The sequence below is a fragment of the Anabrus simplex genome, chromosome 10 (assembly GCF_040414725.1).
Source record: "Anabrus simplex isolate iqAnaSimp1 chromosome 10, ASM4041472v1, whole genome shotgun sequence".
Lineage (NCBI taxonomy): Eukaryota > Metazoa > Arthropoda > Insecta > Orthoptera > Tettigoniidae > Anabrus > Anabrus simplex.
In genome coordinates this window covers 70,246,891-70,274,506 of record NC_090274.1, presented here as the reverse complement: position 1 = coordinate 70,274,506, position 27,616 = coordinate 70,246,891, and the positions used below count along the sequence as shown (strand labels likewise).

The 27,616-nt window shown below is 41.0% G+C and overlaps 1 protein-coding gene across 4 annotated transcripts in view; it reads right to left on the bottom strand.

The window, feature by feature from the left end:
- LOC136881941 (uncharacterized) overlaps window positions 1-27,616 on the bottom strand; it is a 478,253-nt gene that overhangs the window by 45,489 nt on the left and 405,148 nt on the right. For all 4 annotated transcript variants that reach the window (XR_010861050.2, XM_067154405.2, XM_068229428.1 and 1 more), the window contains exons 4-6: window positions 12,004-12,116; window positions 2,235-2,487; window positions 522-1,004 (exon numbers count right to left, since the gene is read on the bottom strand). Coding sequence is in view for 3 of the 4 variants with exons in the window: in XM_067154405.2 (XP_067010506.2) it covers window positions 522-1,004; window positions 2,235-2,487; window positions 12,004-12,116 (849 nt within the window). In the remaining variant the exon portion in view is untranslated. The remainder of the gene's footprint in view (window positions 1-521; window positions 1,005-2,234; window positions 2,488-12,003; window positions 12,117-27,616) is intronic.

Sequence of the window (27,616 nt, the reverse complement as noted above, 5' to 3'; positions counted from 1 at the left end):
GACTGACATTTTGCCTTGGTCAGAGCAAAATCCCTTACACATCGCAAGATCACTGAAGACCTTTCCTCATAATACGTATGTTACGAATAATTATGGCCAATACATTGTCTTCTAAATCAACAACCGTTTTATTGGACATAGATCTTGATCCAGCCTATCGCATGCTTTAGACAGGTCAATTGTGACACAGTCCAAATGTTATGTGCTGGATTAGCTGCCATATTGTTAGACATAGATCACAATGCTACATGTTTTATCGAAACTCTATATCTGTACCCCCAGCATGTTGAAAGAGGCAACTAAGAGGGGAACCACCAAAGAATCTCTACTCACTCTCTGATCTTCTAAGGCCATGTAGCAGAGAAATTTACGTATATCCCATTTTCCTAATTGTTATTAAAAAAATTATATTTATCAGTATTTTTGTCCGTAATAAAAGTAGACTTCTGGACGAGGTTTTAGGTTATGGTAACAGCAACGATTTGTTTTTACAAGCAGTACAATCACTAAATACTACTTACCCATGACGGGAATCTTGCTTGTGGTCTCCGGAAGGTCCACGGTGTGCGCTTCACTCTCGTTTGTCGCCGCCCACTCCTCCGAAGTGTTGCCTGCGAGAATTACTCTCGAGAAAGTGCCAGTCCTATTCTCAGAGTCTTTAGCTGTGTTGATAGAGAACCGAGGCCTGTTGATGTTCTTGAACATGGTGGCCGACATGACGACGTCTACGGTGTCGTTGGAGTGTCCCGTATGGTCACAGTCACGCACCTCCAGATCACCACCTCCAGCCTCCAGGAGAAGACACGGCTCGATGCTGGAGAGCGCACTACCCCGGCCCTGGTCTAGGCGGCAAAGCCGAGTTCTGGACTGGGTGTAACCTACTACCGCTCGCCCTCCAGGACTCGTTATGTTACAGTCGCTCCAGTCGGACCACGCAGACCAACCTGGCTGCAGTGACGAGCTGGGGGTCACGTTCGATACCGGAACAGTGTCGTCCAGCAAAGCTGTGAAGAAAACATCGCCACATTTATTGTTCTTTCTGATAAGGACCTAAGACATATTCAATGATTTATACACACAAATAAATACATATCTTTTGTTTTTAACATTAAGGGGAAAGAACAATTGTATGAATTATTTCAGAGTTTCATCTCATTCTTTCATATTGTCATGTGCTTTCCCTGCTGCATTTTTCCAGAAGGAACTAGCGAGTCAACTCGGAACTCCCAGCCTGATGGTACAGAGACAACCTTTCTCCTCTATTGTTCTCTTTGGTTTCTCCGTGCACCTTCTTGAACACTAAACGAGAATGTTCCGTCTCTAGCCCATTCCCAAATATTCTAGTACTCCATCATTAGGATATAAAATGGAGGCCAGCTGCAAACATTGAGGCAGTGCTGGAGTCAAGTAGTTGAACACCAGTGTCAGAGTATCGTCTTGTTCTGAACGGAGTACTGTCTGTGTACTGCCTTGGAGTACTGTGTGTGTACTACCGTGGACTGTAGACCGACATGGAACAGTGTATGTGAGTCAAGTTCAAGCATTATTAATGGTCGTTGTGAGAAGTATCATAGTGGTCGTTAATGCTGTTAAGTTGTTGCCGTTAAGTGACCACCGATTTTAGTCCTCAGTATTTGGAGCGGCCACGTAAATTGCTTTGACTGTACGAGTTGTGGACTTCCTCTGGAGTCAGGCAAAGGAACGGTCATTGTGTCTGTGGCGGTCAGAAGCCCTTTGTTCCAACCTATCTGCACGCAGTTGTTGTGTGCGAAGCGACTGAACGTGCAGAGGTGAACAAAGTAAGGACAGCTGTCAATCTAGATTTATGGAAGGACCTGTGCAGGTAAACTCTGCTCATCTGGAGTCCTGATGTGAGAGACTTTGTGAGCAGACAGCAATTTGAGAGTGTGGCCATTCATTGTTAAACAGAATTGTGTGTGTATGTACAAATTTAGGTCATCCTAGAATTAAATTAGATCGATAAAACAGTGATTTATCATAACAATATTACAATACACAGGGCTCGCTAGCACAGAACATGCTGAACATGCCCTCCACACACTTTGAGGCTGCATGACCTAAATATTGTGACAGTAAGACAGTCATTGCTGGATACGATTATTATACGACACAAAGATTTTGAAGAGAATCAAATATACTCTTAATGTTGTGAGGATTCGAAACTGACAATGATTTGACCCAGACAGATCGGGAGAGATAAGGTGGTAACTTACCCACAAAGCCTATGGACTGTACGTCCACAACAAAGTCCCCAAGCCACATCTGCCCCTGACGATGTTCCAGTCCACGGAGGAACTCCAGTCCCACTAGATTAGCCGCCTCGCCGTGTGGTGGCGCTGATGCTAGCACCACCTGACACTTGACGACCAAACCAGAGGCACCGCTCGGTGAAGGCTGGACTAGATGCGTGACGTGGGAGTGGTTGTAGTTCCCGGACAGCGTGCTTCTTGAGAACACCAGGTCCAGCTGCAAAACACAGTGACATAATGAACAACTGTGACTGAAGTGGTGGTGGTGGTGATTATTGTTTTAAGAGGAAGTACAACTGGGCAACCATCCTCTATATAACACTAATCAGAGAGAAAAATGGAAGGGGTCCGACACTTCGAAAAATGAAGATATCGGCCAAAGGAAGACAAGGGCCACGAAGGGCGTGAAAATGAAAGACTCCCTAGCCCTCGTAAACCTAATAGCGTCAGGGTCGGAAAAGAACAAGAGTTGACCAAGGGAGGTCAGATAGGATAGATGAAAGTGAGGAGCCTGGCACAAGTAAGTGGAAGCAACGCCAGGACTCAGCTGAGGGCCCCGTGGTCGCCAATCCACGCTCCAAAATTCAGAGCCCCTGAGGCCCCTTTTGGTCGCCTCTTACGACAGGCAGGAGATACTGTGGGTGTTATTCTACCGCCCCCACCCACAGGGAGGTGTGACCGAGGTTCTAGAAGGCTCTATGATTTTTAAAAATTCTGTAATACCAAACAAACTAATGGAGGCAAGTCAGAACGTTTTACCAGCCCGAACTGAAGACAAATGACATGCTATCCCCACTAGTTTTGATGATGATGATGATGATGATGATGATGCTTGTTATTTTAAGTGGCCTAACATCGAAGGTCATCGGCCCCTACCCACTAGTTTTAATTATGAACTAATTTATAAGGAAAAAAGATTTGCAACACTCAGTTGAGTCTTTAAAATAAATGTTTTTCCAATTCATATGTTTCATGATTAAGGTTTTACACTAAAGGTTGGCACAATTCGGCTATAGTCAGTCTAGCCTAAGCAAGCAACGGGAACGGACGTGCCGTGTTGAGTGTGCGGTCGAGTGGAGTTAATTAAGAGAGGGGACTGGACAAGGCAAGTGGAGTGTGACAAGGAAGATGATTGGGATAGAGCAATATCGGGCCATTACCGGAAGATGGCAGGCAAGACTGAAAAAGGGAATAATCAAAAGAAATGAAGGCAAAATATAGATAGGATTGACGGGTGAGATGTTGCTGGTGGCAGTGGTGTTCATTGTGCTGTTGGTTATTGGGGGTGTGGAAGTAAATCCAGGCCTGCAGAGCAGTGGCAACATGAGCTGGGAGGACATAGAAGTCATAAGGAAGGTGGTAAAGGAGGTAGTGGAGGAGCTCTGCCCGTTTGATTAGTTAAAGAAGATGATTCAGGAGCAAGTGAAGGAGCACGAAAAGACGAGACAGTGGATAGAGGAAAACACGAAAGAAACCAAGGCAAAAATAGATAACAGTGAGAGAGTAAGGGAAAAAATATAGAAGAGGAGGTGTTGAACCTGAAGAGAGAAATTGAAGCCAACAATAATGAACGTAGGACGAAATCCATATTTATCTATGGGGTGCAGGAAGAAAAGGCAGAAGCTAAACTGGACTTTATTTATAAAGTGGTAGATGTCATTCAAATAAAATGAAAATTAACTTTAGTAAGGTCGATATAGATGATGTTGAGAGGGTAGGCAAGGTGAGGGGGCACAGACCTATAAAAGTGACATTGCTATCCATGTTGATGGCAGGCATAGTGACAAGAAACGCTGGCAATCTGCAAGGTGAAAATATCTGGATTAAGAGGGACATGGGAAAAGAAGGGAGTAAGAGTTTAATTTTTTTTAAAGAAACATCAGGTGAGAGCAAGACTGCAAGGATTGAAGGCGCATATTAGAGACCAGAAACTAGTGATGACTAACAGGAAATGGATTTGAAGTTGGACGGTGGCAAAATTTCAGGCATTAGAAGAGGGTACTAAGCAAGTAGAAATGAGTAGGACCGGGAAAGACGTGCATAATGGAAGAAAAAAAAAAGAGCATCGAGTATCAGTGATATCATAGAAATAATTAGAGAAGAAATCATCAGTGATAACATGGAAGTGATCAGAGAAGGAGGCAGGGAGGTAGGAAAAGCACTGAGGTTGGCAGGAAAAGATCTGGAGATGGGGGTCAGCGTAGGAAAAGAAATAAGGATACAGGAAGTGGCATAGGAAGGAAAAACACAAGAAATAGCAAGTGGATATATGCATAATGAAAACAATGGTGTGAGGGATGTAGCAGGAGGAAGAGGATTTATGGTTAAAGGAAGAAGCTTGAGTTTGAAGGAACTATACGGTAAGAAAGGTAACAGTGATGAAGGCATAGCAACGAGAAGTAAAAAGGCAAGTAGTATTAGTAAGTAAGCTAGGTAAAGGTGTTAATGTGTAGATATTGGTATTGTAAGATGTGGTAGTAGAGAAAACTTGTAAATAATGATTGGGTGTTTGTTAATTGTAGTCTAAATAGGAGTGATTAAGTAATAGTTAGCTAAATTTTAATTATAAGTGAATGGAAGATTGATTACGATTAAGAGGTTGAGGTGGTGGTCTGTAAAGACTGATGGCAAAAAGTGAAAGACTAGATTTGTATTGTACGAGGTGGTATAATTAAGGTGGAGTCCGGCTTGGTATAATTTAAAGTGGAAAGGAGCGGTGGTTGTAAATTGTGATTTTATTTTAGTAGTTTGTAAAAGATAATGTTATTTGCTATTAGTATTTGAGTGAATAGTGAAGATAATGAGAGTATGAATAAATGAGTGATTAAAGAGTGAGGAAAAGGGAGGCAGTGAAGTATGGTTGGCTGATTGAGGTATGGATAGGCTGAGTTGGTGGTATGAGATTGGAAAGTATGATGGTAATTCTATGTTATTTGTATTCAAAATGATTAGTGAACTGAGTGCAGTTAAGATAATTTGGGTTGGCTGAAAGGTGTATGGAGTTTTGTTTTAGAGCGATTAGAGCTATTTGAATTATAAGTGAAGGTAAGAGTGATTATGAAAGGTGGGTAGGTTTGTTAATGGTAGAGTGTGTATGAGGTATAATGAAGGTTGGCTGGTGTTTGTTAATTGTAGGAGAAAGGAAAGCATGAAGGTAATTTTGAGTGATGGTTGCTATGATTGAGTGAAGGTTGCTATGAGTGATTAAAGAGTGAAAAAAGGGGAGGCAGTGAAGGATGTCTGGATAATGTGAATTGTATTTGAAATGATTAGTGAATTGAGTATAATTAAGGCAGTTTGGAAGAGTGATTAGCTGATGAGATGGATGAGAATTTGAAATGAGGAGAGGATTTAATGTGGAGTTTGTTTGGGATTGTAATTTTATGTTATTTTTATTTAAATGAAGGTAAGAGTGATTAGGTGGTGGGATGTATGAGAAGGGAGGCAGTATGATTAAGAGATTGGCTGATGGAAAAGGAAAGTGTGAAGGTAATTTTGAGTGAAGGTTGCTGTATGTTAGAATGAGAAGAGTTTATTTTGGAGATGAAGTTAGGTAATGATGTTTAGTAACTAGGAAGTAGTCCATGTTGAAAATGCAACATTAGGAGAATGTGGCACACTAACGCGACAGATGTTGCAATGCAAAGGCTGGGTCAGCAATCTGAGTAGGTCATCAGAGAGGACAGTGTGTGGTGTGGAATGTCCTAGGTTGCGAGTCCAGCTGGGAGAGATACGAAGGTTTTTTAAACTTCACGTGTTGTCTGCTGATGTTTTTATTTTACCCTATTTTATTGTTTGTTGTTTATCCTGTTGCCGTATTGCCATGGCCATCGGATCCCCGATAAGGAGTTGACCATGGGCCATATGACAGTGTTTGTCGTTTATTTTATGTTAATTTATTTTGGCTTGTTTGAGCATATGCATGTCAAAAGAGCTTGTATAGGTTGAACATTGTTATTTTTCTTATTTAACAGATCAATTGGGTAATATACTGTAGATCTGGAAGAAAGTAATAAAGATACATAGAATTATATTGAATCAATTCAGATATGGCACCAATAGCAACTTATGGGATCCATATAATCTGGGATAAAATTAACTACCTGATACCGCTAGAGAAAGTTAAAGCTCGTTATATGAAAGGAATCCTGGATATCGGAAAGAAAGCACCATCAAGACTGATCTTTGTCCTGCTAAAAGAAACTTTCTTTGTAGAAGACATCAGAATGCAGATACACCTGCCAAACACTAAGGCCTACGAGAACACGTTCCAAATTCTCATAGATAAACATAGCTATATCTGGAATGACTTTTTCAACAGACGCCATAATGACGGATGATTGGAAACAAGCAAATTACGAACTTTGACATGTAATAACGCAACACACAGTTTGCACCACAAGTTCTGCCAAAATAAGAGATTTAATTACCCGAATGAAAAATGTGTGTGCAAATCATGCAATGAACACTGAAAGATAATACCCAAATATCTGTTGTAAAACAACAAAATAACAAAACTAGGACTAGAGTAATGTATTTTGCACATTGTGCACATTTTCATTAACTTTATTAACAATTATTATTATTATTATTTTTATTTGGCTCAATCAGCAGCGCTCCAGCTCAGGCAGGTAAAGGAGCAATGTATGTGCTCCAACAGAAGGTACAATGTGGCAGCTTGCAGTTACAACTAGTGAAGGGCCGTGTATCAAAACAGATTTAAACCTGTAACAGTTTTGTGTCTAATATCTCATTCTATTCAGTGCATTAGGTTGTGATGAGGAAACAAAATAAGTTCAAATATTTAGGAACCATTTGTATGATGGTTATTACATTTTCCTCCTTTAGATGAACACCACTTTGAGTCAAGATTTGAATTACGTAACATGCACATGTAATTCATTTGTCTTCCTTAGAACCGTCTTTATTTTTTGTACTAGACATATAAATATGAATTTGTGTACTTTGACATTAATGGAAAGAATAAATAAATTATGTGTACACAAATACTACAGGGTGCGCACAAATGATTTGAGCAGTTTCAAAAAATTCCTGTGTTTATTATTTGTTGTAACATTACAAAAATATATAGACAGACAGAAAAACTCACGAAGTTTTTTTATGAGCCTATAAATGCTCGATATGTGCTCCATGAGTGACTCTACATATGTCAACTCTGTAGTCAAGTTCGTCCCACATCCGACGTAGCATGTCGCTGTCAGTTTGACCAAAAACATTATGCGGGCCTGCAGTTCTGTTAGATCAGCTGGTAATGGTGGCGTAAAAACTGCGTCCCCCACATAACCCCATACAAAGAAGTCGCAAGGGGAGGGGTCAGGGCAGCGTGGAGGCCATGACATGAGGGAGTGATCTTCATTCCCGATACGACCGATCCATCTTTCGGGAAGTCTGCGGTTTAGAAAGTCACGAACATCAACATGGAAATGAGATAGAGCACCATCCTGTTCGTAGATGAAGTTCATGTTATCAGTCTCCAACTGTGGCATGAGCCAATTCTCCAGCATATCCAGGTAGATGTGCCCTGTTTTGGATTTTTCAGTGAAGAAGAAGGGACCATAAACTTTATATTTCGAGATGGCACATGCTCAACCGTTTCTTCAGGCACGCCAGGCCAGCCTGTTGATTTCCCTTGCACAGACATCCCGTGGTTTTGAACTGATGATACCATCGGCGAATGGAGTTGGTGCTCCACCTCATTTCCATGTTGATGTTCGTGACTTTCTGAACACCAGACTTCCAGGAAGATGGATCAGTCGTACTGGGAATAAAGATCACGCTCTCATGTCATGGCCTGCACGCTCTCCTGACCTCACCCCTTGCGACTTCATATGGGGTTATGTGAAAGACGCAGTTTTTATGCCACATTACCGTCTGATCTAACAGAACTGCGGGCCCGCATCATCAACGCCTTTGGTCAAATTGACAGCGCTATCTACGTTGGATGTGGGACGAACTTGACTATAGAGTTGATGTGTGTAAAGTCACTCATGGAGCACGTACCGGGCACTTGTAGGCTCATGAAAAACTTTTCAATTTTTCTGTCTGTCTATATAATTTTTTAATGTTACAACAAATAATAAACAGGAATTTTTTGAAACTGCTCGCATCATTTGCGTGCACCCTGTATGCTCTACAGTAACTAAATATGTTTAGTTTTATAAATTTCATTAGGTTGTGCATAGGAAACAATGTGATTTGACTGTGTATATATCTGTTAATAAACTTAACCATTATACAGTGACTTGCATAATTATTGGGACAGACATGATTTCCTATAGCTTCCTTTGTATTACTGGTTTCAGTAATAATAAAGCACTGTTATAAATTAGATACAAGTTTCTGTAAGGAACATAAAACTAAACGTCGATCATCCTTCTGATGAACACTGAATTAAAATATAATAATTAAAAAACAAAATCAAAACCAATATTGCACAAAATTATTCGGACACTTTCCGTTTTACTTATGGTCCTAAAGGTTCAATATCTGGTGGGCTTTCATTTCATTTTAATTACTTCCCTGAGTCGACTTGGCATGCTCTCCACTAATTTCTGGGTGTACCGTAATCGGGAGACATCTTCTGCCACTCTTCTTGAAGTCAGTTTTTCAGTTGTTCTCTAGACGTGATTGTTGTTTTCCTTATTTCTTTATCAAGTTTGCCCTATACTTTGGGCAATTAGACAATAACCACATCCTTACATTCCAGGCCATATGCTTTGGGTCGTTATCTTGATAAAACTTAAAATGTTCACCTATCCCCATCTTTTCGGCACTCTTTTTCATATTGTCCCTCAGTATCCTAAGGTATTGAAAGTGGTCCATTTTACCTCAATAAAAACCAATTCACCAACTCCATTCACCGACACGCACCCCCACACTATTACATGTCCACCGCCATGTTTCTCAGTTGCTTTCAGATTTTTCTCTTAAAGCTCAGTATTAGGATGCCGCCAAACTGTTATCCTCCGAACAGACTGAAATATGTTACATTTACTCTCATCAGCAAATATAACGTCATTCCACCACTCATTGTCTTCTCCAACATGCTCTTTGGCAAACAGCATTCTTCGATTTACTGGATTTATGAAGGGCTTCCTTCTTGCAATACAGGCGTGAAAGTTACCTCTTCTGAGCACTTTCCGTATTGTTTTGAGATGCACTTTCTTTCCGGTGTCTGCGGCAATCTCCGTAGCGTGTTTTGGAGCACTTAACTTGGGTCCCTTTTTAGTTTTTCTGATGATATAACAATCCTCCCTCACAGAAAAAGTTCTTGGATGTCCTGTATGTGGTAGATGTTCAATCCTATCCTCCTCTTCCTCTGCAGCCCACACATGACTTCTGCACGGCAACTGACTTGTGTTGCAAGTGATAAATATCACTGTGGTTCCGTACTGAAGATTACTATATTACATTGTTAATTAATTTGTTAATTAATCACCTATTCAATACTTTACAGTCTTATACAATTAGGATTTGATCCTTTTTACATTATAAAATATGAGACATGTTTCACCTTTCATAGAAGGCATCGTCAGTCATTGTACCTCCTCAAGGTGAAATCAGGCACTTGATTTAAAAGTGAAGTATAATTATTGAGATTTAATATTAACATACTTAAAATAGGAGCAGTCTAAAAGAAAGATTGAATAACAGCCGTTAGCTGTTGATTAATAGTTGTGTAAAAGGTACAAAGTACAATGTTTATTTATACAGTTATTTACATAACAAAATAACTGTCTATCGTTTCTTCGCAGTTTGTGTTGAGCCCTGTATGAATTTTAATTGAATAAAAAAATATTGTCTACTGAATATACCAGAAATACATCTGAAATTCTGATAATTACAAAAAGTTTAAATATTTTTTCATCTGACTTGTTTATGAAACTGTTTACAAACACTACACATTACAATATTTGTCAGAATGTTAGGAAAAAAATTCCAGCGACATGAGAATAGCTAAGCGAGACCTTAATCGCAAATAATGTCGTAAAAATTGAAAAACCATCTGTTTGTAGTCTTTGGTTAGAGATTTTTTAACTTTCAAAAGGATTGATGATACAACATTTGGCGTAGATTATAGTGGAGAGAACACATGTTGAAGTAAAACAACAACTTAATAGGAGTACCTTAACTTAAAATAAGCCTTCATTAATCTTGTTAGTGAAGTTGTTAGTTATAATAGTCCACAGTTTGAAGTATGTACCGATGCATCCATTTCACTGATAAGCGCAGAAAGACTGAATATGCTTCCTCACGTTCACTTATTTCTTCCGTGCGATGCAATTTATTGGATAAGTTAGGTTATTGACTTTATATTATAGGAAGTGACTGATGTTTTGGAACCTTCATCAATTGATGTCCTACTTTTCAAAAAATGTTAAATATTTTAGGTAATTATTTAGGTTACTCCTATCCCATAGAAGGAGAAGACGGCATTCCTCCACGCCAATTGATGAAACTCTACGAGAAAACATTCCAACACAGTCCATTAATATATTAGTCCTATAACGGATACCAAGTCAGCGGGCACCATTTTAACACGACAAATCATGCTCCATAAATGAAGAATTGTTTTTCCCATTGTCGCCGAATCCTGCGACATCATGATATACGCCTGTTATTTTTGTACGGTAGGTAAAAATTACTTTCAGTTCTAAGGTGGTGGTGGTGGTGGTGGTGATTTTTGTTTTAAGAGGAAGTACAACTAGATAATCATCCTCTCTGAACATATTAAGTGGAAAAGAAATTTTAAATAAAACAAAATTCTTTATTCAACGAAGGAATTTCGAATTCCAAAACGAAGTACAAAATAAAACAAAAAACTATTGTATTAAGCCAAAAAGTTCACTAACGAATTAAAAGGGAACGCGAGTTTCCTGAGTAACAGAACACTAAATGTACATGCTCTTGAATAATCCACTGACGCACATAAAGCGGATGACGAGATCTGCAGTAGGAGCGTCATCGGCTAGTATGTGTTCGATGCAGAGTTCGAGGCTCCGTCTTAGGCCAGAGAGATCGGCGCACTCTGCGAGGATGGTGGCCACGGTGAAGTCGGCACCACAAGAACACACTGGGGGTTCTTCCCTCTTTAGGAGATAAGAGAGTGTAGATCGTCCGTGACTTATCCTCAGCCTATACAACACTATGGCCTCTCCGTGAAGGCCGGAAAGAGAACCGCCACACGGTAGTTGTCTTCTTAATTACCGTATTCTCAGCTTGTTGGGAGTTCGGTTAGCTAGCCACTCCGATGCTCAGGACGCCAAGATGGTTCGACGTAGCTGAGAACAAGTATCTTTAGCATGTACATTCATAGGTCTTTGAAGTAAAAGTCCCGCTTCGTTTGAGCTTTATCCGCAAGTTCATTTCCCGCAATCCTAACGTGGCTTGGAAGCCATGCGAAAGTGATTCTGGTGCCAGCATCACTTAACCTGCCTAGAAGGTCATGAATCTGCTGTACCAGTGGGTGTTGCGAGTTCATACACATGAGAAAATTATTTCTTTCGTCACCCAATGCAAACCGCAGAGCTTCGAAGATGGCTTAAAGCTCCTCAGTAACTTATACACGCTACATACACTAGGAAGCGAAATCTTCATGCATACGCCATCGGTGAAGGAGCAACGAACATTATTTTAAAAAAAAAAACATAAAATAAGTAAATTATTGTACGAGTGCACTGTAAAGGGTTAATGCATAACTTCCATTACTTACCAGCTGAGTAATTTGCTGCGCGAGTTGCTTGTAGTCCGAGGATGATGAGTTCTGTAGGACGGGCTCATACTGCTCATTCACTATCCGGAACTCACCAGCCACCACGTTTATACCTGCATGCACAAAACATAATCCAGGCAATGTGGAAGATATACAACACACTTCACAATCTGCAATTGGTATATTTTAACAAAATTTGTTACGCTTATCTAAGGCACCGGTACGACCAAACTTGCAGGAAGCATTCCTCACATGTAAAAAATAAAATGTGTTATATGGTCAAAGGGCCAACGGCCGCAGCCGTGTTTAAACACCGGATCCCGTGAGATCTCCGAAGTTAAGCAACTTTGGGCGTGGTCAAGATTTGGATGGGTTGCCACGCGCTGTTGATGGGGGTAAGGGAATGGAGGAACGGAGAGGAATTGGCCACCCCACCGTACGTAAACTCCGGCTCAGGCACATCTCTGCGGAGGTTCGGACCTGCCTTCGGGCAGAATACATCCATCCTTATGGTCAAGGGTGCATGTTAGAACTTCCTTTATACAACTCTCCATACTAGATTAATCGCCGGAAACACACTGGAACAGAACGTACCAGGAGACCACACGAAACTTCCCTATATGAAACATTCAGAATGATAATGATGATAATGACGACGCTGGTTGTTTAAAGGAACCTAACATCTAGGCCATCGACCCCTAAGTGTACAAAATGTAACGCCAATTTAAAAGTTCAGAATCATCCACTGACCAGAATAACAAACGTGATGATTAAGAATAAATGGATGGATATGAATTAAAAACAATCAGTGGATCCGAGTCAAAAACTATCATAAACGATAGTATTACTGACCAATGGCTGCTTCTAAAGCACAATACTGAATCGAGGATGCTTGTTGTCTAAAGGGGTCCATAATCCAGGTCATCGGTCCCTCATAATAGTACTAATCACTGGTAAAGCAGAACCGTGGTGTTCCTCCTATAATGGTAATAATCACAGGTAATGTAGATTCATGGTGTTCCTCGCATTGTGCCACGAATCACAGGTAGTACAGACCCATGGTATGTCACGCATAATGGCACACTCACAGGTAATACAGACCCATGGTCCATGGTGTTCCTTAAATAAGGGCACCAATTACAAGCAACACAGGCCCACGGCCAGATCCGTGGTGTTCCTCAGCATAGTGGTATTAATCATAGGCAATGTAGACCCACGGTGTATCACACATTATGGTAATCCACAGCAACACAAACCCGTAGTGTTTCTCGCATAATGGTACTGCTCCTATGTAACGTAGACCCTTGGTTTCCTCGCAAGGTGGTACTAGTTGCCAGTCATGTCGACCCACGTAATGGTGCTAATCACAAGTAGTCTCACGGTACTAATGTAATCATCCCTTAGTCGCCTCTTACGACAGGCAGGGGATACCGTGGGTGCTTGTAGTTTTAACGGGTCAGCTGATATCGTCACCACAGTTAAGGAATCTCCAGTTTTATGTGAAACTAGCTGATGTACCCATGCTTCGCTACGGAATTCTACATTGTATACAGAATTCAGTGTTAAATAGTGTACACCTTGTGAGCAAGATTGTATTATATTGCATAGCAACGTTACCCTAGAAATGCGACGGCAAGTCACCAAACATCTTTCTCATATGAAAACTGGGTTAGGGAATTTTCATTATGATGGTAGGTCTTCTTGCCTATTTTTTTTGCTATTTGTTTTACGTCGCATCGACACAGATAGGTCTCATGGCGACGATGGGATAGGAAAGGCCCAGGAAGTGGAAGTAAGCGGCCGTGGCCTTAAGATACAGCCCCGGCATTTGCCTGGTGTGAAAATGGAAAACCACGGAAAACCATCTTCAGGACTGTCAATAGTGGGGCTCGAACCCACTATCTCCCGATTACTGGATACTGACAGCACTTTAGCGACTGCAGCTATCGAGCTCGGTTGCTTGCCTACTATCAGTCACAATCAGGATGGGGAGTTTTCATTACAATGGCAGACACTCTCCTCCTGCTTTTTAACATTCTCAGAAAGACTGCCTTAGTGGTTTTCCCAAGTGAAATGAACATATGTCATTACATTGACGTCAGTAGGAATGGCGCGATTAAAATCAGTATGAAATACTCGATCAAATTAAAAACCACACATTTTCTCACTTTTAACGAACAGTACTACGCTGCCGATCTAACAGTCCAAAGTTCCAGAGCTGGAATGGCCAAGCCGCACAGCCTTGATCCGTGAACACTTCTGCTTTTTGTCGGGGGAGGGGGGGGGGGGGGTCGAATAGCGGGGAGTCCCAGGAGGACAAATCTATGACCTTTCACTAATCTCTTTCCTAGGAGTACCCGATGAGTCGGGAAATCTCATTTCACTACACTGGTGGCGGAAAAATCTAACTGACTTGGAGGCAAATTTTTCCTCCAAAGCAGAGGAGAAAACCCCTCTTCACTGCTAATTTGGAACAAAATGAATGTAGAATTTAATAAAAGTGAAGAGGAAGACGCTTTTCTTAAGTAACGTCTCTTTTCAGGGTTGAATTTTGAATTATTTAGTGAATTGTAGAGCTATAATTTGGAATAGGCCTAAATTGTAATTCTAGACCAGGTCATACTACTATTACTAAGTGAGCATCTGCCAAATCTGCACATTGCTCATTCAAAACAGCGAGTCAGAGTAGGGAGCGAATAGCTGGAATACTATGATGAACCGGTGTGTTACGTACCAGTAGTATCAGACAATGTATGAACCAGAGGAATGGCATGCTAAAGAAAAATGTTTTCCAACTCCCCAGCTCTTTCCCGCCAATATTGAGTCAGGCTGTTATACTCGGTACGCAACAGTAATCCCATCTATCGTAGTTGAGGGCACGATAAGAGGCAAAGAATATCACTACAAACAATGGTCAATGTAATGTTATTGTTGATCAATGTTATGTGCTTTCTATATTGTAGGCCTTCGCATTTTTAGTTTCCTTCCGACTCTGAAATACTACTCTTATCACAGTCGGTACGGTAAAACTGAATAAAACATAAATGATCGGAAATTGTATTCTCTATAACTTTTGTTATGTAGTACTTTTCTATAGGAGCAATAACGAAGGTATTTAAAAATTAAATTTTAGGTGCCTACCCCTAAACTACCATTTCACCCAGGTTCAGTAAAATTGTTTATAGCTTGGACTACAGTTTTTCTTCCCCGACTCTATATACCAATTTTTATTAAATTCTGTTCACCCATTTTCTCGTGGTTCGGCGTTGATGTGGACTTAGCAACAAAAATCGAAATTCATGAATATTAGTGTTATAATAGCCGGTACGGTAAAATTGTATAAGACATAAATGATCGGAAATTTAATTCTATGTAACTTTAGTTATGTAGTATTTATCGACAGGGCCACTTAAACTATAAATACTTGAGAATTGAATTTTAGGCCTTCCCCTAAACTACCATTTCACTCAGCGTGAATAAAATGATTTATAGCCTAGATTGTAGTGGCTCATCCGCCGACTTTACATACCGATTTTCATTAAATTCTCTTCAGCCGTTTTCAAGTGATGCGTGTACAGACAGACAGATAGACAGACAGACAGACAGACACAGACAGACATTACGAAAAAGAAAAAAAAATGCATTTCCTTGTTACTGTGGACATGAACGATACAGAAATACCATTTTTTTCAAATTCTGAGAAATGTACAGACAAAACTCTTATTTTATATATATAGATGGAACTATTCATTACAACAATCGGAAACTCATTAGGTGGGAGCGAGCCAGTGACATTGTCAACGGTCAATTCATGTTGAATACACCAGTTCTCGTCCGATCACCGCAGTTAAGCAACATTGGGCGTGGTCAGTACTTGGATGGGTGACCGGGAATAATAAATAACTAAATAAATAATGTGTACACAAATACTATGCGGCCTTCCACAAGAACTTTCTAAAAATACTGGCCCTCAGAGTTCACATGATTGAGCACTTAGAATGTCTGTGACAACTGATCGTAGGTCTGCTGAAGATCAGACTACCCTTCGGGCTAATCATTTATCGTACGTTATAGGAAAATTAAATCATACCTGGTGGCCGTGAACGTTAAGTGGTGGTGATTACTGTAGGACTCCTTAGGCCTCGGAAACGAACTATCGGGGTCGGAAAAGAACAAGAGTTGAACAACGGAGGTCGGGGAGTCAAGATGAAAGTGAGGAGCCTGACAAGTGAAAGCAATGCCAGATTCATCTAGGGGAATCGTGCTCGCCAACCCACACTCGCAACTTCAGAGCGATGGTTCCCCTTTTAGCCACCTCTTACAACAGACCGAGGATACCGTGGACGTTATTCCACCGCCCCCAGCCACAGGGGGTCATGATCGTTAGGGCATCGCGTACCAATCTACTACTACTACTACTACTACTACTACTACTAATAATAATAATAATAATAATAATAATAATAATAATAATAATAATAATAATGTTATTGGCTTTACTACGTCCCACTAACTACTTTTACGGTATTAGAAGATTTCGAGGTGCCGGAATTTAGTCCCGCAGGAGTTCTTTTACGTGCGGGTAAATCTACCCACACGAGGATGACGTATTTGCGCACCTTCAAATACCGCCCGACTGAGCCAGGATCGAACCTGTCAAGTTGAAGTCAGAAGGCCAGCGCTTCAACCGTCTGAGCCACTCAGCCCGCTACGTACCAATCTAACACCATAGTTTGACGGCTCGACTCCCATTGCTGGAAAACAAATATCACCATCAGAATGTTAGCTGGTATGGTAGGAGAGGTGGTGGTATACAATTTCTAATCACTATGCTGCGTGCCAAAAGCCCGGATTAAATTCCAAACCTCTTCGCAGTAGACTTATTTAATATGGAGACAGGGAATATGTCGCTTCTGATGGTGCATCGTCCGTCGCATGGATATGTTAAGTCTTCAGTAGACTCCTCGGTGCTACTTGGCAGGAGTAGGCCATGTGCCAACATTGGTTTTCACCGTCACCCCAACATCATCCCCCCATACGTGCAAAATCGCCGATGGGCGTCATATAGAAAGATCTACATTAGGCGAGCCGAAAATGTCCTCGAATACTAAACCTAACGCCATGGCACTACAGCCCTGAAGGGCCTACCAAGCAACCGCTGCTCAGCCCGAAGGCCTGCAGATTACGAGGTGTCGTGTGGTCAGCACGACGAAACCTCGTGGCCGTTATTCTTGGCTTTCTAGACCGGAACCGCTATCTCACTGTCAGATAGCTCCTCAATTCTAATCACGTAGGCCGAATGGGCCTGGAACCAGCGCTCAGATCCAGGTAAAAATCCCTGACCTGGCCGGGAATCGAACCCGAGGCCTCCGGGTAAGAGGCAAGCACGGTACCCCTGCACCACCGGAGCCAGAGTCCTCGAATATTGCCGGCACCAAAAGCCATACAGCGTGCTAAATTTTAAAAAATAGAAGGAAATAGTGACATTGCTCTGTTGTCATGGAAACCAGCTGTTAGATACTTTAATAATGATTCCAATTTTCCAATTTAAAAATTGGAAAAGATTCAAACACATGTTAAGTAGCAGAAGTTCATCTGATAAGAAAGTCTGTGCCAAGAAAAAGTGCGGGGGAGACTTCGTAATTGTGTTGCATGTCTGCGTGCGATATCTTGTTCCCATAGGAGACCACATAAACAGCATTAATAAAACAGACTACATTCACCGAGCGCAATCAGGTGGTTCATTGAAAGGGGGGTTCCCCGACGCCATCAACAATAGTGCGCTTCACGTTATTGTTATTATTACACTATTATTATTAACATTACTATTACTACTACTACTACTACTTGATTAGTAGTAGTTGATACCCGGCGTGCGCTGCTACACCTCAATAAATAAAAGGCATTTTTTAATTAATTCTACTTTATGCAATTTTTCTTCATTATTTTTGGCTTTGTTATTTATATTTTTCTTATTACATTTACTTGTCATTTCACTTACAAAACAAAGAAATAATTACTGTAAATATGTTCTATTTTTTAAATTCCTACGTCTATTAATTTAATCGAAGTATTTCTATATCCTTACATAAATGGCGATTTATTTGCATGATGTTCCATTGCAACGCGAGTGGATACATGACCTTTGTTTTTCCGTCTGGTGCTAAAATGAACATATTCCTCGGCCTAGTTACATGAAAGTACATCTCGAACACGGCATGTTTGTTTGCTATTTCCAAATAACAGGCAATGAGTTATCTAGTTACATGAACCTACTAGCAAGAAAGGTACTTCATAAAACATGGCGGCGTGTTCCCATCCCTCTATATACAGCATTTCTTACCGGACTTAAGTCACTGTCGCCTAGCGACAATCGGTCCATGAAGATCGATTCAAATCTTGGCTCAGCTTTGTAATTAAATGAATTACATAAAATAAATATACAGTATTTCCGTGAACTTTTCAAGAAATGCAAGATTTTTCCTGTGCTAATCAGACGATTTGGAAGATTTTGGTACAAACCGCACCTTTTAACTCCCCCTGGTTCGAGAGCTTGAGTTTTGTGAAACGTACAAGTTAGCGTTATATATATATATATATATATATAATATACACACATATACATATAGATTATTTCCTTGGTTGATTCCGATGGCTAGGAGACTGGGTGTGTGTGTGTGTGTGTGTGTGTGTGTGTGTGTGCGCTGTCATCATCATCATCATCATCATCATCATCATCGTTAGAGTTCATCATAGGTAGAGCGTCACCGTCATAGACGCGCAGGTCGTCCACACCGCGCTAACTCGAAAAACCTACACCAGGCCTCTTCGAAGGCCAGAAGCCATTATTATTATTATTATTATTATTATTATTATTATTATTATTATTATTATTATTATTATTATTATTATTATTATTAATTCGTTATACTCAACTAAGGAGCGCGTTCTAACTTATTTAGTACAATGTTCCATTTTTTCCCAATTCTTCTTCATTCGTTCACCGAATTCCTTTCTGCGTTCTTCGCTCTATCCCGTATATTTTTATTTAGGTTTCGGTGCAAATTTATGTTCGCTTACTAAGCTTCTACATTTCGTTTTATGTTTGTTTCTCCCTCGGTAATACCAGTTTCTTCTAGAGCTTCGGTTTTTTTTTTTTTTTTTTTTTCCCACTAACCAATTGTCGCGGTTTTTCAGGGAATAGTGGTGGTGGTTATTATTGATTTAAGAGGAAGTACAACTGAGCAAATAACCTCCGTGGCTCAGGTGGCAGTGCTTCGGCCTCTCACCGCTGGGTTCCGTGGTTCAAATCCCGGTCACTCCATGTGAGATTTGTGCTGGACAAAGCGGAGGCGGGACAGGTTTTTCTCCGCGTACTCCGGTTTTCCCTGTCATCTTTCATTCCAGCAACACTCTCCAATATCATTTCATTTCACCTGTCAGTCATTAATCATTGCCCCAGAGGACAGATAGGCTTCGGCAGCCGGCACAATTCCTATCCTTGTCGCTAGATGGGGGCTCCATTCATTCCAGACCTGGTCACTGAGTAGAAAACAGGTTGTAGGTTTTTATTCATTACAACTGAGCAACCATTAACACCAATCAGAGGGGAAATTATTATCTTAGAGGGTGAAAATGAAAGACTCCCTAGGCCTTGCGATCCTAATACCATCGTCGGGTTTTTCAGAGCTTCAGAAGTTTCTTTGTCAGCCTCCTATTATGTACCCTGTGCAGTTGTCCGTAGAATTATAATTGCCTTTTTCTAATTGTATCTGATTTCTTTTTGCGACGTGACAAATTCCCCGTGGTTTCTTTTTTCATCCAAATAAAATTTTCGTATTTTTGTCCTAAGATTTTTCTAAGAATTTTTCGTCTCTTGGTTTTCCATGTTTATTTGCTTTTTTGATTTTGATTTTTACGTCCTACTGACTACTTTTAACGGTTTTCGGAAAAGCCGGGTTGCCGGAATTCTTTTACGTGCCAGTAAATCTACCAACACGAGGCTGACGTATTTGAGCACTTCAAATGCCATCGTTCTGAGCCAGGGCCGAATCTGACAAGTTGGGGTCAGAAGGCCAGTGCCTCAACTGTCTGAGCCACTCAGCCTGGATTTTTCTATTTGTGACCTGCCGCCAGTTATCAGGGTTTTGGAAGCATAAAGTGCCTCTGGTTTGATGACTGTTGCAGTGTCGTAATTTTGCATTTTTTAAAAATCATGATTTTGTTGCTCTTCCAGATGATTTTGCAAGCTTATTGCATCCTGATTGATCTCCGCTGGTTGTATAATTTCACGTAAATACTTGAATTTATCCACTTGGATGATTTTTCCGAAATTGGTGATTGTTGAATTTTGGTTTAGTTCCTATTATTATTATTATTATTATTATTATTATTATTATTATTATATTAGCGAATTTTTCAATGAAATTTGGAGTCCGTTTTTGGCCGCTCTTTCATGCAGTTTTCTATAGACTGGATTGCTTCTTGTCTGTTGTCTGCCAATATTTATACCTTTATTTTCTTGTTTTCCATTCACCACTAACCTTTTCCAGAACTAGGTAGTACAGGGTGACCCAAAAGTCCGTTAACATTTGACGAGGCAATACTTCACGGAATATTGGAGGTAGAGCGGTAATAACTGACACACATGACCGGCATGACATAGGGTGTTAATGACATTAAAATCAAGTAATTAAAGCTTCATTAACAGTATCTTTCTGGTAACGTCAACATGCCGCGATTGCAGGCGCATCTGACGCCCTCTCTCAAAACAGCTCCTTTTATACCGTTAACGGGTCTCAAGCGACATCACTAACGTGTTGCTGTCCAGCGCCATATGTTGGCCTGTTTGTGCAATCGTTGTTGGTTATATTGAACCCCATATCAAGTAAAGCGTGCGTGGCCATTTGTAACCGAGGTGTTGCTGTCCAGCGCCATCTGTTAGTCATTTTGTGTACTTTATTTTGGTGTCAAATCCCATGTCATGCCATCATGGATCAAATATTACCTCTCTACCTCCAACGTTACGTGAAGAATTGCCTCGTCAAATGTTTACCGACTTTTGGGTCATCCTGTATATTAGTGGGGATAATCCATCTCCTTGTCGGACACCGGCTGCAATTTCGAACGGCTCGGAAACTCTTCAGAGAAAAATAACTTTCGAATTGTGTTACAGTTAATTTGATCAATTTCTTCGTTTTCGTCTTCTTATTATTATCAAACTTAATGTAATTTCCTGCAGCAGACAATTACTGAATCAGCACTGCAGATTTATAAAGAGCAAAGCTTTTTTTTTCCTTTTTTTATTTGCTAGTTGCTTTACGTCGCACCGACACCGATAGGTCTTATGGCGACGATGGGAGAGGAAAGGCCTAGGAATGGGAAGGAAGCGGCCGTGGCCTTAATTAAGGTACAGCCCCAGCATTCGCCTGGTGTGAAAATGGGAAACCACGGAAAACCATCTTCAGGGCTGCCGACAGTGGGGTTCGAACCCACTATCTCCCGGATGCGAGCTCACAGCTCCGCGCTCCCGGCCAACTCGCCCGGTAAAGAGCAATGAACGCGGGATATACATTAGTATATATTCTTAAAGAAACAGTACTATTTAGTCATTTGCCTTATACGATGTTACCATCTCTACGGCTAGAAATTGTTGCAAGTAAACCACCTTGAGCTACCACGGATTTCAACAGGGAAGCAAAAGGTCAACGACTAACTGACTGCACCACTAACAGAAGCTTCCATGGAGCAGTATTCACACAGCCAATGGGAGTTCATGTTTATTAAGCTTTAAGAAATCACCATTATAATTGTCGAGGTTACGAATGTTTCTCACAGCGCCAGAGTTCCTTCTCCTGAGGAGTAATTTCTCTCTGTGTGTGCAATACACTTAATGAATGATATTACTCATTCCATTTGCGATGCAAATTCTTTCAAAAACATTTCCTGTGAATTTCTTTATCACACGATACTTAGAAACCATCGCGTGTATTAACATAGCAGAGCAGTCAGAATTTGTCTCATGTAATATGTATGAGTTCGAATCTTGGTACAGCAACCGTAGTAGATCGATCTATTGCACTTTAAAAATTAGGTGCCTTATTTGCGACCTGAGGTGGTGGAGATTGATTGTACAACTATAGGCGCGGCCACCAAATTAGGCGGGTCCGAGAAATGACGCTGTTGCCAAGGTTATGTAACAACTGGCGAAGAAATGTCTATAATGGAACACATGAGTTCGGAGTGCAAGGCAGTTTGTTCTCTCCCAAGCTCCGGATGTTACCTCCTACAGTATTGAAAAACAAATTATACTACACGCTTCAGGAAAGACAAGAATGCTGATTTCAGCGGTAAAACTATTTTCCACCTAAACCAATTAAAATTGTTACGGAAATATTGTGGACCAGAGAGGTATAAGAGGGTGCCAGGGTGATTGAGTGGACAGGGAAATGACCAGAGCATAAGTTAAAGGACTAAATTATGAAATGTTATTTCTTTCCTTTTTTAAAAAAAATTTGATAGATAATCCGAATAAACAAATAACAGCTAAATGGCATAACAACGGACTATCAGTCCGAAAATCAGGTACAATAGCGAAAATTATTGGACACAATTTATAAGAGTTGAGCAATATAGCTGCCTCTCGCTCGGAGGCCCCGGGTTCGATTCCCGGCCAGGTCAGGGATTTTTCTCTCGACCTGAGGGCTGGTTCTGGTGTGGTGGTGATGGTGACGGTGATTGTTTTAAGAGGAAGTACAACTGGGCAATCATCCTCTATATACTGTAACACTAATCAGAGAGAAAAATGGAAGGGGTCGGACACTTCGAAAAATGAAGGTATCGGCCAAAGGAAGACAAGGGCCACGTAAGGCGTGAAAATGAAAGACTCCCTAGGCCTCCATACGTAATACCGTCGGGGTCGGAAAAGAACAATAGTTGACCAAGAGAGGTCGGATAGGATAGATGAAAGTGAGGAGCCTGGCACAAGTAAGTGGAAGCAATGCCAGGGCTCAGCTAAGGGCACCGTGGTCGCCAACCCACGCTCCAAAGTTCAGAGCCCCTGGGCCGAAGTTGCAGAGGCTCAGCCTATACTATCGAGCGGTGACTAGATGCGAAATATTAAGAATCAAAGCAGTGTGAAGAATTTAGAGGTTTAGAACATTTTAGTCACCCCATACTAAGTTGAATGTGAATTAACAGAGGGTGAACACTATTTGTTCCATTAATTTACATATTTCCCCAGGAGGGATTAGAACCGAGCACTCAGACTTGCCGAAAATCTACATTTAAACAATGAATTTAGCACTTTGCAATAAGAAAAGCAGTTTGAAACCTTCTCCTCAAGTTATCTGCCTGGAGCTATCGCATGTTAAGAGATGTCTGCCATTGCCTTGAGTTGTTGGGCCTTCCGAATGCGGGTCTACAACTCCTGCCTCCTTATCACGCCGTACACTCACTAGACCGGAGCGATGAAGGTGACAATACGGCCCTAAGGCGCCCAGCTTATATAGCATCTCAGAAGGGAAAGTTCCAGAACTCTTGAGCTAGGCAGAATGCGTGTACACACCCCAATTCTAATTGGCTAGAGAAATATACACAAAATTCCTGATTGGTTAATAACCAAGGCTTTTTTTCTTTCTGCTATTTGCTTTACATCGCACCGACACAGATAGGTCTTATGGCGACGATGGGACAGGAAAGGCCTAGGAATGGGAAGGAAGCCGCCGTGGCCTTAATTAAGGTACAGCCCCAGCATTTGCCTGGTGTGAAAATGGGAAACCACGGAAAACCATCTTCAGGGCTGCCGGCAGTGGGGCTTAAACCCACCATCTCCCGGATGTGAGCTCACAGCTGCGCGCTCCTAACCGCATGGCCAACTCGCCCGGTGACTAAGGAAAAAGGAAGCCGTAGGAGTGTTGACAACCTTAGCACATGAAAAACACAATCTACAAAACTTCAGGTTTACAAACATTAAAAATTCCCTTAAAAAGTAATTGTCCGTAGTCCCGCCAGTGGGGGCACATAGGCCGATGGTAGAGACACCTCAAGGTTAAAGGTCCAAGTATCTTGATTTACATTAGTTCCGGATTCGCCACACAGATGACCTAGAAGGCGCGCAGTTCAACGGGATGGAGACGGTGTACCTCCGTTACAAACATAATTAAGAATAACAACCTGAACACGTAAATTTAAATCTGTAAAATCATACATTTTCAGTACGCGGCCAAGTTTTAATTTTTTCAGCCAATAAAATACTTTCTGCGGGGAAAATGTAGTAAATATTTGAACTTAAGTTTATTATCTGAAAGATGTTTTCATGGGTCTTTTAGTTTTCCTAAATGACCCGGAAAGTGGCTGAGTCCGTTCGGGTCACGCCCGCCAGCGCAGGACACACTAAATACTTTCGGATTACGTATTAACTTGGATCAATTTTACTTAAATATTTATTTATGGTTAACAATATAACTTAAATACATATTGAACTGTGTAATATAGAAAAGAGAATACATGGACCTGTAGTGAACTGGCTTCGACTAGACAGCACTGCACAGTCAGCGTTGCCAATCCGTCCTCGGAAGTAATCGACTGTCGACAATTTGTCGCTCCGACGTTCCCGTATGACAACGCACCGGCCACAGATTTAGATGGCCATCCCGTCTTAACTCTGCAGGAGTCAAGAAGCAGAAGTCGAACTTTCAAAGTGTGAACTTAAGAGCAAAGGAAAGAATCACCAAGGTATCACTCTTGGGGTTGGAGAGATCAAGAGGAAGAGAAGACGGGAAAGATCTAACTAGAGCTGGGAGCGGAAGGAGTAATAAAATGAAATGGCGTATTGCTTTTAGTGCCGGGAGTGTCCGAGGACAAGTTCGGCTCGCCAGATGCAGGTCTTTCGATCTGACGTCCCTAGGCGACCTGCGCGTCGTGATGAGGATGAAATGATGATGAAGACGACATACACCCAGCCCCTGTGTCAGCGAAATTAACCAATTAAGGTTAAAATTCCCGACCCTGCAGGGAATCGAACCCGGGACCCCTGTGACCAAAGGCCAGCACGCTAACCATTTAGCCATGGAGCCGGACAGCGGAGGGAGTAATACTCATTAACAAATTTACTTAGAAATCAGTGACGATCGTGCAAAAGTTAACTCGAAGAGGTGGTGGTTATTGTTTTAAGAGGAACTACAAGTAGGCAACAATCCTCTACATAACACTAATCAGAGGGGAAAAAAAATGGAAGGGATCCGACACTTCGAACAATGAAGGTATCGGCCAAAGGAAGACAAAGGCCACGAAGGGCGTGAAAATTACACTCCCTAGGCCTCGGAACCTAATACCGTCCAGATTGGAAAAGAACAAGAGTTGACCAAGGGAAGTCTGATAAAATACATTAAAGTGAGGAGCCTGGCACAATCAAGTGAAAGAAATGTCGGGACTCATTTCAGGGCCCCGTGGTCACCAACGCACGCTCCAAAGTTCAAAACTCCTGGGGGCCTTTTTAGTCGCCCTTTACGACAGGCAGGGGATACCGTGTCATTCTACCGCCACCACCCATAGGGGGTGTTTAACTCGAAGAGCCGATAAATAACTCTATGGGGAGTTGCTATGAAAATCATCCTGGCTTTCTACATCTGTGTGCAGTTCGACTTTTTAAATATTAATCACATAGGCCTACTTGGTTTTTATTCCAAAAGATGAAAGTGCGAAGGGCCATAGAGAGGACGACACAACAAGCAAATCAACCTACGTGCGTCAGAATCTTAGGAGCAACTTGTCCGGTCAACGACGGGCACAACAGGTAACACAACCCAGCATTTTCAAACTTTTTTCTTGCGGCAAGAGGTGTGATAGGTGATCTTAACCAACTTTGGGTCGCTGAACACGAATCCGTTGTCCGTTTATACGTATCACGTCACGTTTTCTCGCAATAGGTATATCAAAATAAGAGATCGATCTGAATATTGCACTTAGAAAGTACTGAAAAATGTTGATAATTTTGGAAATATCTATATTTCTTTGTATTATTATATATATTTTGAAATAGTTGAATATTGTCTTGAGTTATTGTATACAATGAATAATTATTGAGTATAAAATTACAATGAAATATTTAGCATTTATTGTAATATAATACTGATTTACACAAAAGCACACAAACAACTCTGAGGCAATGAAAGCAATTTATTTTTACAATTAAACATGATTTACAAGCAAACATTGCAACTTTTATTCAGTATCTTTATGAATTCATAAATGTGAACAAAATCAACTTTAACAGTCCTAGATGACCGCTTGGAATGAACGCTTGGCTCCCCAGCGTCTGACTGCATCAAAGTTTGTCTTTCTTTTCAAACACCAACAATAGTCGGCCATCATTGGTTCATCCCACCTCCCCTGGTATCTTCTTTCTGCCTCCTTGATGTCCTGATGGAATCTCTCTCCCATCTCTTCATTAACAGCCCCAAGATTTTTCGGAAATTGATCGAGATGAGAATGTGCAGTTTCAGACTCATTCTACGCAACTCTTTCATTTCACCCAACATCGTTTTCACTATTGTTTCGTATTGTCCATCCTTTACATTTCCTAGGAACTTCATTATAGCGTCTCCATGCATCAAGTTCCACGGCATTCATCGTCTGTTCAAAGTTTCTGTCTTTCATAAGCTTTATAATTTGTGGTCCATTAAAAATGCCTTCCTTGACTTTTGCATCAGATAAATGTGGAAATTTGCTTGCAATGTACTTGAAACAGAGGCTACTTTTGTCCAAGGCCTTAACGAAATGCTTCGTGATTCCCAGTTTGATGTGTAGCGGTGGCAAAATAATTTTTGGTGGGTCAACTAATGAAGCATTTATAACATTTGTAACATTTTTCACACCAAGTGTCAAAACTTGTCTCTTGGGCCAGGAAGGTGCAGACCAGTGTTTGTCCCTAGCTCTGCTGTCCCATTCACATAAATAACAAGGGAATTTAGTGTAGCCTGCCTGTTGTCCAAATACAATACCACACAAGTCACTATACACATCCCACCGGTGCTCATGATACTTGATTTTATCTAAAACAGTTTGCATTGTGATACATTGTAATATCCTTTTAGTGAAACCGAATGTGCCACAGGAATCGAAGCTAGAATGTTTCCGTTGTGAAGTAGTACAGCCTTTAAGCTCCTCTTGTAGGAATCCACCAACACCCGATTCGCCGTTATCACAATGCAGCACTGTGCCGAAATGACACATTTTCAGACAGTAAATGGCAAATATCATGAAAACTAGATGTGATACAAAAGAACCAATGGCATTTCTGAAATCAGGGGACCTTATTTAGTTAAAATCATGTATCAGATGCCTTGGCGCAAAAATCATGCTGGGTAGTGTAATCAATGAATAATAGCCTATAGTTGATGGTGCAACGGGAATGAGAAAATGACATGTGAATAGAAATTTACTTATAAACGTTTTTCAGTGTCTTATGCACCACAATGTTTAAATACGTGATTAGGTATAATTCATCTACAGACGAGACCTACCAGCAAAGAACTCCTCCTTTAAATGCACCTTAGTTTCGAAAACAAGTTAAGAAATGTCCTGATCTAGCATGTAACTCGCCCACCAGGCA